Source organism: Dromiciops gliroides, chromosome 1 (assembly GCF_019393635.1).
Source record: "Dromiciops gliroides isolate mDroGli1 chromosome 1, mDroGli1.pri, whole genome shotgun sequence".
In the NCBI taxonomy this organism is placed as follows: Eukaryota; Metazoa; Chordata; class Mammalia; order Microbiotheria; family Microbiotheriidae; genus Dromiciops; species Dromiciops gliroides.
Window position 1 is genome coordinate 546,557,102 of NC_057861.1, and position 17,057 is coordinate 546,574,158.

A 17,057-nucleotide genomic window follows, 5' to 3' on the forward strand; every position below is an offset into this window, starting at 1 on the left:
AAAAAAAGAATGACCTGCCTTGATGCTTCATCTGATCTGATTCTGTTTTAATCTTATCTATTAAAAAACCTTCAGGGGCAGCTAGGTGGCACAGTGGATAGAGCACTGGCCCTGGATTCAGGAGGACCTGAGTTCAAATCTGGACTCAGGCATTTGATATTAGCTGTGTGACCCTGGGTAAGTCACTTAACCCCAACTGCCTCACCAACAAAAACAAAAACAAAAACAAACAAACAAACAAACAAAACCCTTCAGATCTATGGTGTATGTGTTAACTAAAAAAATCAAACCTGTAAAAAGAATACTAAAGGTGCAGCTAGATGGCGCAGTGGATAGAGTACCGGCCCTGGAGTCAGGAGTACCTGAGTTCAAATCTGGCCTCAGACACTTAACACTTACTAGCTGTGTGACCCTGGGCAAGTCACTTAACTCCAATTGCCTCACTAAAAAAAAAAAAGGAATACTAAAGTCTAAGAGAACCTGCTAAGTAAGCATTCTGCCTTGACTATCTTCAGCTGAGGAAGGAAACACTTAAAATATAAGAAGAGTGAATGAAATATATACTCCTGTTAAGCAGGTGTTTAGCTAATAGAAGCTTCAATGTTGTTTTTTTATTAAGGGGAAAAGAGTTGAAATCAAGTCTCCAAAGCTTAAGAAGTCACAGTTTTAGAATAGGGCAGAACTTAAATCAATGAAGAGTCCTTGCCAATAAAAATATTTTGGAGAAACACTTGCTGATTCAGATATTTCTTCACCTTAACTACACAGCAAGAAACTCATATCACATGTCCTTGGAATGAGGTGATCTTCCTTCAATAATATTTACTTTGTAAAATAATAACAGTCTTTGAAAGAATATAAGCTGTAGTTTGCCACATGTCCTGGAAACTCCAAAAAATATACAGTCGGCTCCAAAGAGTCGTCTTAATGAGATTTCAAATATCTAAAGCAAAAAATCTCAGACTCTATTAAATCTCTCAAAAGAAAGCGGTGAGAAAAAAGTCACCATTACTGTGGTACTTAATAATGGTGAAAGTTGACATTATAAAATAAAAATAATAGCAACCTAGAAATCTTTTTGAACATATCTATAAAAATAACATTACCTAAATTACTCACACTAGTATAAATCATAAAGACTGTTTTGACAAGATAGTATCATTCCCAAGGCCATTCATGCCTATGAATCAATCTGTTTTTCTTTTTAAAGGATTGCATGTTATCCAAAGATTTCTTTCAATTCAAATGAAAATATATCTCCCAAAACTTAAAACAAAATTCAAGTAAGATTCAAAAATGTAGAATATAGTACAAAATTGCATTCAGTTACCAGTGATTTTTCTAAAGCATAGGTCTGATCACATAACCCTCCCCACCCCCACTCAATAAACTCCAGTGACTCCCTGTTGCCTCTAGGAGCAAATACAAAATGCTCTGTTTGGCCTTCAAAGCCCTTCCTAACCTAACCCCCTTTTACCTTTGCAGTCTTCTTCTACCTTACTCCCTGACATGTACTCTTTGACCCAATGACAGCGGCCTTGCTGTTCCACAAAGACGACTCTCCATCTTTCTGCTCTCTCTGGCTGTTCCCCATGCCTGACACACTCTCCCTCCTCTGCTCCAACTACTGACCTCCCTGCCTTCCTTTAAGTCCCAAATAAAACCCCTTCCTTCCCAACTCCTCTGAATTGAGTAGCTTCCCTCTGGTAACCACTTCCTATTTATCCCATATATAGCTTGTTTTTTATACATTTGTTTACATGCTGTCTCTCCCATTAGACTGTAAGCTCTTTGAAGGCAGGGACTATCTTTTGCCTCTTTTTACATCCCCAGTACTTAGCATAGTACCTTGCACAAAGCAGGTGCTTACTAAATGTTTACTGATTGATGTTGCTTGGAATATATACCTTCTGGCTACAAATATCCAATAAAGTTGATGTGGCCCCACAGAAAAAAGATCAGTTGGGTAGAAAATCAAACTGAACTTCATCGAATACTCAACCCATACTTGTATAAATGTGAGGTCTGGAGGGAAAATGCAATGTTTTATGAGTATCAATACTAGTCTTGTATAACTAATTATTTTTAAATGACAGCTGAGGAAATACCTCATATGAAAATATATATATATTGAAAGGCCTATTATCCAGAGTTAACTTTTTTTTTTTGTGGGGCAATGGGGGTTAAGTGACTTGCCCAGGGTCACACAGCTAGTAAATGTCAAGTGTCTGAGGCTGGATTTGAACTCAGGTACTCCTGAATCCAGGGCCGGTGCTTTATCCACTGGGCCCCCTAGCCGCCCGAGAGTTAACATTTTGAAAGGAGTAATTCAAATTCTTGGAAAAATGAAGAGAGGTGGTAAAAGAATGAACTTAACTACAGAGAACAGGAAATGCCTCACTGCCTTATTCTTTTCTGCATATAATTTCATTCTAACTTTGAATTTACTAAGTCTGTGTTGGAAGATGAATTGATCAGTTAGTGATCTGGGCATCACTTTGTTAAAGTGGGGGATAGTGGTTAAAGCACCGGTCCTGGATTCAGGAGTACCTGAGTTCAAATTTGGTCTCAGACACTTGACACTAACTAGCTGTGTGACCCTGGGCAAATCACTTAACCTCCATTGCCTGCAAAAAAAAAAAAAAGTGGGGGGTGGGGAGAGGAGGAATGATGCCAGAAGCTCTGGTATTTTCTTGCCACTATAAGCTAAGCTTTTGTCTATCTCTTTACAAGCTATTTCTTTTCATCCCAAGACTCTACTTATACACTTTTTTCCCTCAACCTATAAGAAACCTTGCAATGGATAAGTGAAAGTCTCTTTAGGCATTGTGGAAGCATTACCTTTTAAAAACAGGATTTGTTAAATGGTGTCTTGATAGTTTTAATGAGTTCATGTCCCTAGAGGGTCCAATTATACCCCAGGAGTAGTTTATTCACTATCTGACTTCTCTCTCTTTTTAAAGGGAAAAGAAGACATTGTATAAGAAGACACACATAGGGGGCAGCTAGGTGGCACAGTGGATAAAGCACTGGCCCTGGATTCAGGAGGACCTGAGTTAAAATACAACGGACCTGAGTTAAAATACAACATCAGACACTTGACAATTACTAGCTGTGTGACCCTGGGCAAGTCACTTAACCCTCATTGCCCAACAGAAAAAAAAAAGTCTCCTTTAGCCCTATGATTCATTTCTGCAATTTTTTATTTATATCATTTTTACACAAGACTTTAAGGATCATAGTCCTGACCTGGATAACAATTTTCAGTGCTTTCACTTTCTGGTCTGAGGCCCAGGCATCCTTCAGTGACTGATTGAGCTCTTCAATTCGGTTCATGTAATCCTGTTGAGTCAAATTCAGTAGCTCCCTCTGGGATCCCTGTAAATAAAGCATAAGGGAAATGTAACCAAGAAAAGCAAAATTACATCTAACAATCACCCAAGAGAAAGAACATCAGTTCTTAACTAAATTTCAGTCTCTGAAGTTCTCTCTTCCTTCCCATTCTTATGTTCCCTCCCCATTAAACAGCCTTCATTCTTCACCAACATGATTTCTTTTCATTTTTTTCAAAGACCACACTGAACTACACTGGTTATGTGAGTGAAACATGTGCTCAAACACCACAAGACCAGGAGGTGCACATTCTTACAGAAAGTTCCTGAAATTGAAAAGGAAGTTGATAATTCCTAAGTGATGGGGGCAGGTTAAGAAAAAATTCAAAAGTCTTTACTAGTCACTCAGTTTCTATTAAATAAGGAGAAAGCATACCTCATATGCATATTAATGCATATTAAAACATGCATGTTACATCAGTTTTACTTTGGTGATTAATAGTACAGCAAGATTGTTGAGTAAGTAATGGAGAGTAGTGGATTTATCTAATAACGTGTCATCTGGAAGTTTTCTATGAGAATCTAATAAATGACAACATTCTGCTTGCCTTCTTGATCTCAACTTTAGCAATACAAGGGACACTTGAGACTACATAGTTTAAGTCCTTCATTTTACAGAAGAGGGCCAAACTGACTTGTCTAAGGCTATACCACATACTACCCAAGGGCACCAGGATTCAAAAACAGGTCCTCAAATGTAAATACAGAGCTCTTTCCATGACACCATGGTGCCCGTAGGTTGGCAGGTATAATCAGACACAGTGATTCCACACCAGAAATCCCCAAGTATATTGCCTTACAAAGAAATTACTTCTTCCATGTGTGCCTGGTTTTGGTTGCTATGGCAGACTATAAAAAGTGACAAAGATGTTGCACAAACAATTTTACAGCCAAGCAAAAAAGATTATTGACAAAGGAAAACAACACACAATGGAAAAAAATCAAACCACTGAGAGAAAAGTCAATTTAGAATGATTCATTTCATGCAAAGTATAAGGTTATTAGGCACTGTACAAAATTCTATAACAGAAGTTACATATAAAAGTTACCAAAATATATGTACTAAACTTATTGCCATTTAATGAACTGTAAACATTAGACCAAATTAAAGTTAACATGAACAAATAAATTTCACTTGATAACTGACCAGAACCTATGTATTATTAAAAAGAATTAATAGTTGATATTTATGTAAATAATTTAATGTCGATCAAGAACTTCCAATATTTATATGATCTCATTTGATCCTCATAACCCTGTGAGCTAAGTTCTACAAACAGTATTATCCTCATTTTATAGATGAGGAACCTGGATCATAAAAGGTAAGAGGTTTGCTAAAGGTCCCACAGTAAATCTCTGAGGTCAAACTGCCCTGAGAGTATAAAAATTAAGTTAATGCCAGCTGAGACAAATGATTTGAAAATTCTCTTAAGTGCACTCTTCTAGACTTCTAATTTCTACATGAGAATGCTGCATTGTACTTTACTCCAAAGGCCTTTTGGTGGCCATGTTTTGGTTAATGGTAACTATAAATGTAGCCACAAAAATGAGTATATCCCCTCTACATAAAATGCATGGGTACAGAAGGCAGCTAGGTAGCACAGTGGATAAAGCACAGGTCCTGGATTCAGGAGGACCTGAGTTCAAATACAGCCTCAGACACCTCACACTTACTAGCTGTGTGACCCTGGGCAAGTCATTTAACCTCCACTGCCCCAACCAAAAAAAAAAAAAAAGCAGGGGTTTTATTAACTATAATAATTTCCTCCTAATTGCCAGATTGTATCACAGATGTATTGTATACAAATGAATTACAATGAGGAAAGAACACCACCCTTGAAGCAAACTTAACTCAGATGTCTCAGGAGCTTCTAAATGTAGCTCTGGCATCTCTTTTACTGGTCAGCATCAGTGCTAGAGATGAACCTGCACACTTTACCCAGAGCTCCTTAGATGAGAGATCAGGAAGAAAGCAAAAGATGAAAAATGAAACTGTTCTTAGAGGGAGAAATCAACAAAAATGTCTCTTCTCCTCGTTGCCAGCCCTTTGGAAGCAGCTCACCTCCTCCAAATCGTCCAGTTCCTCCAGCCTTGTCCTGACTTTTTCAGACACTGCAGAGGTGGAGGTTGCAGCCTTGCCTAGAAATACAGAGTTCAATGTTTTAGGATCTCAAGATGTTCATAAATTTACATTACTTAGGATTCTTTCCTACTAAGATTACACCTATAATAGAAGAATTTCTGCTGCATTACAATTAAAACATACTGGAATTTCTGAATGTTTAAAAAAAAACAACCAACAAATCAAGACTCTGGGGGCAATTTACCTAAGTAATCAATATCTCACAGAGAAAATCTGAATTTACTATCTACCAGTAACCACCACCTGATTTCATTCCATTCAAACACTTCCACTGAACTGAATATTTATAAAACTTTGCATTCTATCATTTGTTCACCCATATAAAAAAGCCAAACTAAATGATGATGCAAATTACACATTGGGTTACTTCCAGGAATCAAAGTGAATTGAAATGTCCCCTTTTGAGCATATAAAAAAAATGCTACCCTAGTGAAACTACCATTTCACTGATTGATTTATTCATTCGACAAGAATTTCTTAAGCTTCTTCTAGGCTTAAGGGATTGGGTACTTACTGCATGTGGCACTAAGCCTATTCAATTACATTACTTGAAAACAAGGAGTAGGCTTTCAAACATCTTCAGCCCAACAATACTAGATCTAGTGGTTTTCAGTCTCCCTGAATGGTGAAAAGTGATAATAGCTGTAGGCTCAGCCCAAGCCAGATCTCTTCTTTAATGCCTCATGCCCCTTTTATATGCTTTCCCAGGGCCCCCAACCTCCCCCTCAACTCAGGAGTCCAGTGGTCGTATCAAACCTGCCCTAACGAGTTTATTAGATTCTAGGAAGCAAATGATAAGTAAGACCAATCAAAAAAGTTTTCACTCACATGGTTATTGGCATTTTTTAAAAAGGAATAAAGTATCAAACCAAAAAGAATCTCCCCCTCTCCCCTTGAAGATGGTGGCCATGTTTATATCCCTAGGGCCAAGCAATGTGTCAACTATCTATTAGGTACCTAATAAATGCTTGTAGAATTGAATTAAAAATAGTAGAATTTTAGGATTAAACAAGTAAACTGGGGAGTTGTTCCTGCGCACAGGTAGGCTATGAAATAATTTAGAACTCAAATAGCACTTTATATTATCTTTATTTTTTCCCAAGGGTGAGGGTTATTAAAGAGAATAAAAAGAAATGCTTGTTTACTTTTTAAAAACAAAATTTTATTTAAAATATTTGAAAGTCAACAAGAGGCATTTATTAAGCCTCTAACTATTCATGCATTCTATGATTACTATATGTATGCCTATCATATGTAACAAATTAAGATATACAAGTCAGGGGATAAGGTTTGATTCTTTTGTAATAGTCTTCTATCCAAAAGAATAGTGCACCAATCAGTAACTTACCTTTCTCAGATCCCATAAACAGGTTCTGTAGAGAAATAACATCAGTTGTTATAGTGAATATCAGACATTTCTGGAACCATAGAATGAGTCAGAAGGGATGTCTAAAGTCACATAGTTAAACATCTGAGCAAGCACCCCCTTTACAACATCCTCAAGTAGAAATCACAAAAGATAGAAACCAATTAGCAAGCTAGTTCTAAGGAGCATTATCACATATCTAAATAAAATATCACGAACATGTATTCAAAGGCAAAAAAAAAAATTTAACTACCAGAAGAGCAAATTCCAAGGCAACTTAGGAGTCAAAGTAGATCAGTAAATAGAAAAATTCTGCATTGTAACTGTTTTCTCTACTCTGCCACTGCTTTGTATAATGAGGTTCTAGAAGACCTGACCAGCACCTCCAAAATGTTAATACTAATGACATAACAAACTTAGAAGAGCCCAAATATAATAAGGAGAAAGAAGCCTAAAATCCTGAGACTACATTAAGACAAACAAAAAGAATTAGGCAACTTACGATAGAGAGTTTTTCTGTTGTTGTATATCTGGCAAGGATATCACCACGTTTGCTTGACCAAGGTTCAAAATCAGTTCCTACTATGGAATTATCATCTCTATCCCGTTTCTTTCTTGAGCTATCCTATGGATAAGAAAGGCACAAACAAAGGACTCAATAGCAACAGATAAAACTCAAAAAACAAAAAGAAAAACCTACCACCTTTCAAGAGTCTTACCAAGTAGTAGTTCATGCCTTGTTCTGCAAAAGAATACTCCTAGACTTATATGAACTGATACAAAAAGAAGTGAGCAGAGCTAGAACATTATACATAGTAAGAGTAATGTTATAATGATGATCAACTGAGAAAGATTTAGCTACTCTGATCAATATAATGATCCAAGACAATTCCAAAGGACTCATGGTAGAAAATGCTCTCCACATCCAGAAAAAAGAACTGTGGAATCTGAAAGCAGATTGAACCATACTGTTTCTACCTCTTTTTCTTCTTTCTTTTTTTTCTTTTTTGAGGTGTTTCCCTTTTGTTCTGATCCTTCTTATACAATATGACAAAAGCAGAAACATGTTTAATGTGATTGTACATATATAACCTATATCAGATTTCTTTCTGTCTTGGGTGGGAGGGGGGAGGAAGGGAGAGAGGGAGAAAAATTTGGAATTCAAAATATTATAAAAACAAATGTTGAAAACCATCTTTACATGTAGCTGGAAAATAATAAAATACTATTAAGATTTAAAAAACTTATAAATAAGGCAAAACCTAAAAAGCTAATCCCCCTCTACATGCCCAAATGAACTCATTCCACCCTGTTTTCTCCAGAACATTGCCCCCTCTATCATCCTCACTCTAACAAATCTTCACTATCTCCCTGTCCACTAGCTGCTTCCCACAAACATACCCATGTCTCTCCCATCCTTAAAAAAGACCTCACTTAACAGAGAATGTTGGACACAGTAACAGCAATATTGTTCAATGAAGAACTATGAATGACTTCATTATTCTCAGCAATACAATGATCTAAGACAATCCCAAAGGACTAATGATGAAGCATACTATCTACCTCCAGAGAAAGAACAGACTGAAGCATACTGTTTTTCACTTTCTTTTTTTCATTTTCTTTCTTTTATTCAAGTCTTCTTAAATGGAAATGTTTTACATAATTGCACCTGTATAACCAACACTGGACTGCTTGCCGCCTCAGGGAAGAGGGAGGGGAGGGAGGAAAAGAAAGATAGGATTTGGAACTCAAAACTTTAAATAAAATGTTTATTTTTTTTTAAATGACCTCATCCTTCCCTGTTAACTATACTCCTGTATCTTTCTTCCCTTTCATAGCTAAACCCCTTGAGAAAGCTAACTTTAATCTGTGCCTTTACTACTTCTCCTCTCACTCTCTTCTAAATTCTCTTCAATCTGGTTTCCAACCTCATCATTCAACTGAAAACTCCTCTTTCCAAAATTACCTTTTGTCTCTTAATTGACAATGATGTTCCCTTTTCTCTAGCTTTTCTAACACTGACCTCTCCTCCGACACTCTTCTCAATCTCCTTGCTAGATCTTCATCCAGATCATACTCTCTAACCATGGGTGTCCCCCACAGCCCTGTCCTCAGTCCTCTTCTCTTTTTCCTCTATCTCGATTCATGATTTCATCAGCTCCCCTGGATTTAATTATCATCTCCATAGGGATAATTTTCAGGTGTATTAATCCAGCCCTAACCTCTCTGTTGCCCTCTTGTCTTGCTCTCCAACTATCTATTCGACATCTTCAACTGGATGTCCCACAGACTTCTTAATCCTGACACAGCCCTTCCCAAACCATCCTCTCTTCTTCACTTTCCTGTTACTTTTGAGGGTGCCACCATCCTCTCACTCAGGCTTACAATCTCGGTGTTATTGACAACAATCCATTCTCTCCAAACCCCATATCCAATCCATTATGAATTCCTATTATTTCTAGCTTCACACCACTTCTCCTATACATCCCTTTCTCTCCTCTGACACAGCTGCCGCCCTGACAAAAGCCTTCATCGCCTTACACCTTTTCTATTTCAATAGTTTTCTGGTTGATCTCACTGCCTCAAGTCTCTTCCCTTTTTGATACATCCTCCACTATGCTGCCAAAGTGATCTTTCTAAAATTCAGGTTTGACTATATCATTCTCCTGTTGAGTAAACTCTAGTGGCTCCCAGTTACCTCCAGGATCAAACAGAAAATCCTTTGGTTTTAAAACCCCTTCTTACCTTTTCCAGTCTTCTTACACCATGCTAGCAAAAGTAGCCTCCTTGCTGTTCCCTAAACAGGCCACTCCATCTCCTCAATCTGTGCCTTTTTTTTTTTAATATTTTTTTTAATGTATAAGGTATTTTATTTTTTCCATTACATGTAAAGATAGTTCTCAATTTTTGTTTATACAAGCTTTACAATTTCAGATTTTTCTCCCTCCCTCCCCCCTCCCCTAGACAGCAGGTAATCTGATATAGGTTATGTCTACATATCTCTATACATATACATATACATATAGATATATACACACACATATATACACATAATAACATTAATCCTATTTCTGCATTAATCCTGTTACAAGAGAAAAAATCAGAGCAGTGATGCAAAACCTCAAAATAGAAAAAAAAAACAACAGCACCCAAAACAAAAGAAATAATATGGTTCAATCAGCATCTATACTCCACAGTTCTTTTTTTCTTTTTTTCTCTTGGATTTGGAGATCCTCTTCTATCATGGGTTCCCTGGAACTCTTCTGTACCATTGCACTGGTGAGAAGAATATAGTCCATCACAGTAGGTCAACACTCAATGTTGATGATACTGTGTACAATGTTCTTCTGGTTCTGCTCATCTCACTCATCATCAGCTCACTCAAGACCCTCCAGGTTTCTCTGAACTCTTCCTGCTCATCATTTCTTACAGCACAATAGTATTCCATTGTATTCATATACCACAACTTGTCCAGCCATTCCCCAATTGATGGGCACCCCCTCAACTTCCAATTCCTTGCTACCACGTAAAGAGCAGCTATAAATATTTTTGTACATGTGGGTCCCTTTCCCCCTTCCATGATTTCTTTGGGCAAAAGACCTAAAAGTGGAATTGCTGGGTCAAAGGGTATGCAATCTGTGCCTTTTTACTGGCTGGCCCTTCCACTACAAATGTTCTTCCTTGTCACCAATGCCCAGCTTCCTTCAAGTCTCAGCTCAAACCCCACTTTCTACAAACGGTCTTTCCCAGGCCCCCTCAATGCCAGTGCTTTCCCTCAGAGATTACCTCGAATTTGCCTTCTCCGTATCTTAGATACACACAGTTGTTCATGTATTTTCTTCCCCATCTGAATATGAGCTCCTGTATCCCAAGCACTTAGCATGGTGTCTGTCACATAGCAAGTACTTAATAACTGCTTGCTGACTTGCTTTTTAACATCGTGCCTTCAGGTTAAGGCAAACACTTTTTTCATATGAAAGTATTTCCTAAAAACGGAGAAGTGACAACACAGAACTCCTTCTGTGATTAAAAAGAGAGAACATTCCATTACCATATTAGCTGTGGCAGTCAATGGATCTACTGTTGCTGCAAACATGGAGAGTGGATCAGTGCCATCAAGAACACTGCTCAAGGGGTCCATCATTGAACTTGAGGAAGAAGAAGAAGTAGAAGAAGTACTTCCTTTCCTCCCCATTTTCTTGGTCTTTGATTCTGTGACCTGTGGGACAATTTTAAAGAGATTTTACTATTCTTCCTAATCAAACAACAAAATTACTTTATAATGTTTTCTTATGAAAAAATAGATGACTTAGTTTTCCTAACTTTCTAAGTCTGAGATTTTTATATTTGTTAATGATGAACACCTTGTTCAGAGTATACTAAACCAGCTATTTCCTTCAAAGTCATCTCATACTATGATCATATTCTCACAAACATTTTTTTTTTTTTTTTAGTGAGGCAATTGGGGTTAAGTGACTTGCCCAGGGTCACACAGCTAGTAAGTGTGTGTTAAGTGTCTGAGGCCGGATTTGAACTCAGGTACTCCTGACTCCAGGGCCGGTGCTCTATCCACTGCGCCACCTAGCTGCCCCTCACAAACATTTTTGAAGTAGCATGTCCACATGAGACAAACAATAGTGAGATTCCTTTTTGAAAACAGGTCCAGGAAAAGTTCCTTACTTGAGACAAGGCCTTAACCATGATCTTTCTTTTCTAATTGGAGAAAGCAAGAAGAAACTAGTGTTAAGGGTTAAAATTCTAGCTAAACTGTCTAAAATATCTAATGAGTGGTCGCCAATAAATTATAAGCTTTAGCAAGAGTTAGACTTTTAAGCATTTATTAAGGAGAATAAGAATTTGGTAAAGAGAGAGAGAAAGGTCTAGATTCCTATCTATTAAAGGGAGAGCGCATTTCTAGCTCCCTTCTCCGCCAGAGTCCAGAGGAAAGAGCGCCAGACCGAGCGCCAGTCTCTTCCTTCCTCCTCCCACTAGTCTGCGTCACTTCCTCCCCGCCAAAGAAAAGACTCCTGGTCTTGCCCTCAAAGACCTTCGCTTCATGGGCAGAACTCTTCTACAGTAAGTATCCAGCAGGTGGCATCATTCCAATCGTTACACTAGATTCATCCCTCCTCCACCCCTGTAATAAATCCAATGTTTGAATTAATTCTACTAATATGAAAAGAAATAATAGTTGTAGAAAATGTAAAGCAACAAAAATCAAAGAACACAGAAATACCAATGGCAATACCATGATCAATTCCCAATAATAAATAGGAAAATACAAGAGAAGGTAGCAGCCAGTAATTTCAGTCAATGAAAACATCATGCATAACAAACTTACAGTAATGGGTTTCAGTGGATGATAATCTCCAAAGTCCAGGGGTACAGTCTCTAACCTACATGCTTCAAATTCAGCTTTGTAGTTTCTCTGCCTCGAATGCCTGTTAAAGACATGTATGCATAAACCAAGCAGTTAATAAAAGCTCATGTCAATAAACACTTCTTTCTGGGCTTATTAGAATCACAAGATGTTACACCTGGAAGAGGCCTTAGCAATCATCTCTCTTAATTCTTTCAATTTATTAAAAGGGAAAGTGAACCCAGAGGGAAAATGCCCTCTTCATGATGAAAAAGCTGATTATTAACTTGTCTAGAATAGTACCTACCTTACAGGATTTTTCACTTTCCAGCCTAAAGTATCAAATGACCTTATTCCTATAAATTTTCCATTTATCAAAAATAGTTTAAAGAAGAGAAGCAAATGAATTCCTTACAATAGCACAAATCATATAATATCCCTAAATAAAAAAAAGATAGTTTATTTCAAAGAAAAAATTTTAATTAAAAATTCTAAGAATAGGGGCAGCTAGGTGGCGCAATGGATAGAGCACCGGCCCTGGAGTCAGGAGTACCTGAGTTCAAATCCGGCCTCAGACACTTAACACTTACTAGCTGTGTGACCCTGGGCAAGTCACTTAACGCCAATTGCCTCACTAAAAAAAAAAAAATCTAAGAATAGAAAGATACTCTTCTGGGCTTAACTGTAAAACAAAAAGCTCTTTTGCAGAGAATTTTCATAATATCAAACATTGTATTTAACAGTGATTAAAAGATAAACTCATAAGATACAAAAACATAAACACAATTTCAAGTTTTCCCATAAGCACTTCTATTTTTTAATCTAATTCATTCTTTATAATGAAGCAGCACAGTGGGGGAAGCTAGGTGGCACAGTGGATAAAACAATGGCCCTGGATTCAGGAGGACCTGGGTTCAAATCCAGCCTCAGACATGACATCTACTAGCTGTGTGACCCTGGGCAAGTCACTTATTTGCCCCTCTCATTGCCCCCCCCGCAAAAAAATGAAGCAGCACAGTGTAGTAGAGAGAATGCTGGACTTCAAGGACAGAAGACAGAAATTAAAAAATCACTTCTAACAATTAGTAACAATGGGAAAATCACTTAACCTCTGTGCACCTCAAGCCATTCTTTAGGGCTCCAAGATGAAGTCAAAGGTCTGTGATGGGATGATGAAGGAAGTACACAGAACCCGTACATATTGACTTTCTTTAAAAATAGGAAAAGGCATAAGGTTAAAAAGTAATGCAAGTTAAATACTCAGAAATGCCTTGTCAAAATAATGAAAGCGGGGCAGCTAGGTGGCACAGTGGATAGAGCACTGACCCTGAATTCAGGAAGACCTGAGTTCAAATCCAGCCTCAGACACTTACTAGCTGTGTGACTCTGGGCAAGTCACTTAACCCTCATTGCCCTGCCATTTAAAAATAATAATAATAATAATGAAAGCAACTCACTCTGTCTCAAAGAAAGCAAGGTTTGATTTCTACTTTTTTTCTCCTCATGTTTTTAAATAGTATTTTATTTTTTCTAATTATATGTAAAGACAAGTTTTAATATTCATCGGAATATTTTTTGGAGTTCCAAATTTTTCTTCTTCCCCTCCCTGCTCCCTAAAACAGTAAGCAATTTGATATAGGTTATATATGTGCAATCATATAAAAAACATTTCCATATTAGTCATGTTGTGAATGAAGCAGCAGAACAAAAACAAAAAAAAATAAAGAAAGTGAAACTAGTATACTTCAATCTGCATTCAAACTCCATCAGTTCTTTTCTCTAGATGTGGATAGCATTTTCCATCATAAATCCTTTGGAACTGTCTTGGATCACTGTATTGCTGAGAAGAGCTAAGTCATTCAAAGCTGATTATCACATAATATTACTGTTACAGTATACAATGTTCTCCTGGTTCTGCTCACTTCACTTTGCATCACTGCACATGTCTTTCCAGGTTTAACTGAATTTTTCATCATACAAGAGTACCACAACTTATAAACAACTTATTTAGCTACTCCCCAATTGATGGGCATCCCTTCAATTTCCAATTCTTTGTCATCACAAAAAGAGATGTTTTAAATATTTTTGTACATGTAGGTCCCTTTTCTTTTTTCATGATCTTGGGATACAGACCTAGTAGTGGTATTGTTGGATTAAAGGGTATGCACAGTTTGATTGCCCTTTGGATTTAGTTCTATATTATTCTCCAGAATGGTTGGATCAGTTTACAACTATACCAACAATGCATTAGTATCCCAATTTCCCCACATTCTCTCCAACATTGCTCATTTTCCTTTTCTGTCATATTAGCCAATCTGATTGGTGTCAGGTGGTATCTCAGAGTTGTTTTAATTTGCATTCCTCTAATGAATAGTGATTTTGAGCATTTTTTCATATGACTATAAATAGCTTTGATTTCTTCATCTGAACACTACCTGTTCATATCCTTTGAACATTTTTCACTTCTACTTTTTGACAATAAAGCCATAAACTGTCTTCTTTTTTCACTAGGGACAAAGACATAAGTACCCATATATTCCTTGCTCCTACCCAATGGATTTATACTCTGAAGGAGACAAGTAAAAAATAAGTGATCCATGACAGTGAAATCTTATTATGTTCTTTTTTAGCATCTGTCCTACCAACTCAATAGCCTTCTTTAAAATCAGAAACTATTGTACAGTTTCTTAATGGCTAAATGTCAAAACAAGCATAAAACTATACATAAATTTAAAATATTACTATAGTCACAGAATTACCAGACTTGATGGTGATCTTAACAGGATCTATATAGCTTGGACTTCAGGCTACCACCTAAGCCAACAAAGAAGTCTATTTCTTTTCCTCTAAGTACTGAAGAGAAGCAAATTCCTTTGACATAAGCTCCAACATTTCACAACTGGAGATTTCTTGAGACACCTCAGGCCTGGGAAAGAGAATAAAACCCAACAAGCATACCAACCTGTCCTTTTTGTTTTCTTAATCTCCAATTTCCTTTTCTCCCCCTAAAGCTGTAACCCTTTGAAAGGTCCATTATTACAGTCTGTTCTCCTCCCCTTTCAATCTACCATCTTTTTCTTCATTAGTTCACTCATTCGCTTTTGTATGAAATACTCAAACCCAAATTCATTAACAGGTCATAGTCAACATGTCCAAGATTTCACAGAGATTGTGCCATTTATTCTCCTAAATGAAATGGGGCACAGAATAATCCCCCTACATAGCATATTTAGATGTTATTTCTAAAGAAATTTAGTAGGAAAAGAGAGATGGTTAGTGGTAGAGGGAACTCCCTGGTAAGGAAATTCTCTCTCCCAACTCTTTAGGACTTTAAAATGAAGAGAAGGTGCCAACCAACACTGATTGAAGGAAAGGAAGGGTACTAAAATCACAGTATGAATCACTTTAAGAACAAGCTGGAAGGGGCAGCTAGGTGGCGCAGTGGATAAAGCACGGGCCCTGGATTCAGAAGGACCTGAGTTCAAATCTGGCCTCAGACATTTGACACTTACTAGGTGTGTGACCCTGGGCAAGTCACTTAACCCCAATTGTCTCACTTAAAAAAATTTTTTTTTTTAAAAGAACAAGCTAGAGAAAAGAAACCGAAAAAAAGAGCAAATGTGAGAACCTGAGAGCCAAAAAGCCCAAGAGAAATGCACTTTGGTTAGTGTATCAGGGTACATCTGCTTGTCCTAGAACTCAAACTAGAAAATGAGAGCTTGCAAGAGCTAGGTTGGGTAACAGACAGTACAAGGGAGAATAAGATACCTAAAAATAGAATGTAATTCAGCAAAGAAGAAGTGTGATGGGGTAGATTCTTGGAGTAAGAAGATCTGGGTTCAAATCCCACCTCAAAGACTTACAAGCTGTGAGACCCTGGACAAATCAATAGACTTCTGGATCTCAGTTTCTTCATGTGTAAAATGAAGATAAAAATAGTGCTGTAATGATTGGAATGACGCCACCTACTGGAGACTTGCTGTGGGAAAGCTCCACCATGAGGAAAATGCCTCAGAGGCATTGTGGCTTTTCCTTGGCGTCAGGAAATGACGTTTGCTCATGGGTGCTGTCTATCAAGGCTACCAGCCAATCAACTTGAGGAGCCTCCTATGGTCTGGGAGGAGACAGGAAGGAGGAAAGGGAGCCTGCACTTCATGAGGGCATTGCACAGTTAGAGGGTTACCTAGGACCAAATCAGAGGGTTTTTCTACCAAAAGGGCTGTGGCCGCCACTGCTCTAAGGCAAGGTGGCGCTCCAGCCACTACAGGGTCCAGCTGAATTGAATAGTAGGCTATAGGGCGTTGGTTAGGCCCCAGTGACTGAGTCAGAACTCCAGAAGCCACCCCCCTTTGTTCATGCACAAAGAGAGTGAAAGGCTTACTATAATCTCGTAGTCCTAGGGCAGGTGCTGATAACAAGGCCCGTTTTAATTCTTTTATGGCTGAGAGATGCTGGGGATCCAACTGTAAAATGTCTGGAACAGAACTTTTTGTAAGAGCTATGAGAGGTTTAGTAATTTCACCAAAAGAGGGTATCCATTGTCTACAGTACCCAGCTGCTCCCAGAATGGCTCTTAATTGCTTCTTAGTAGAGGGGGCAGAAAATTGTTGAATGGCCTGGACTCGCTTAGAAGCGACAGAGCGAGTTCCAGCAGCCAGAATAAATCCTAAATATTCCACCTGGGGCAAACACCATTGTACCTTTGACTTGGACACTTTGTGGCCTCTCTTGTGCAGCTCTAGTAGTAAGTGACGGCTATCTTCCTGACAAATTTCAGCATTAGGGGAGGTTAAAAGT

The 17,057-nt window shown here is 37.8% G+C and overlaps 1 protein-coding gene across 1 annotated transcript in view; it reads right to left on the reverse strand.

Moving 5' to 3' along the window:
* VPS35L (VPS35 endosomal protein sorting factor like) overlaps positions 1–17,057 on the reverse strand; it is a 121,451-nt gene that overhangs the window by 95,182 nt on the left and 9,212 nt on the right. Inside the window, exons 2-7 of the mRNA XM_043975875.1 lie at positions 12,243–12,342; positions 10,953–11,120; positions 7,404–7,526; positions 6,884–6,908; positions 5,455–5,531; positions 3,250–3,378 (exon numbers count right to left, since the gene is read on the reverse strand). Of these exons, the coding sequence (XP_043831810.1) occupies positions 3,250–3,378; positions 5,455–5,531; positions 6,884–6,908; positions 7,404–7,526; positions 10,953–11,120; positions 12,243–12,342 (622 nt within the window). The remainder of the gene's footprint in view (positions 1–3,249; positions 3,379–5,454; positions 5,532–6,883; positions 6,909–7,403; positions 7,527–10,952; positions 11,121–12,242; positions 12,343–17,057) is intronic.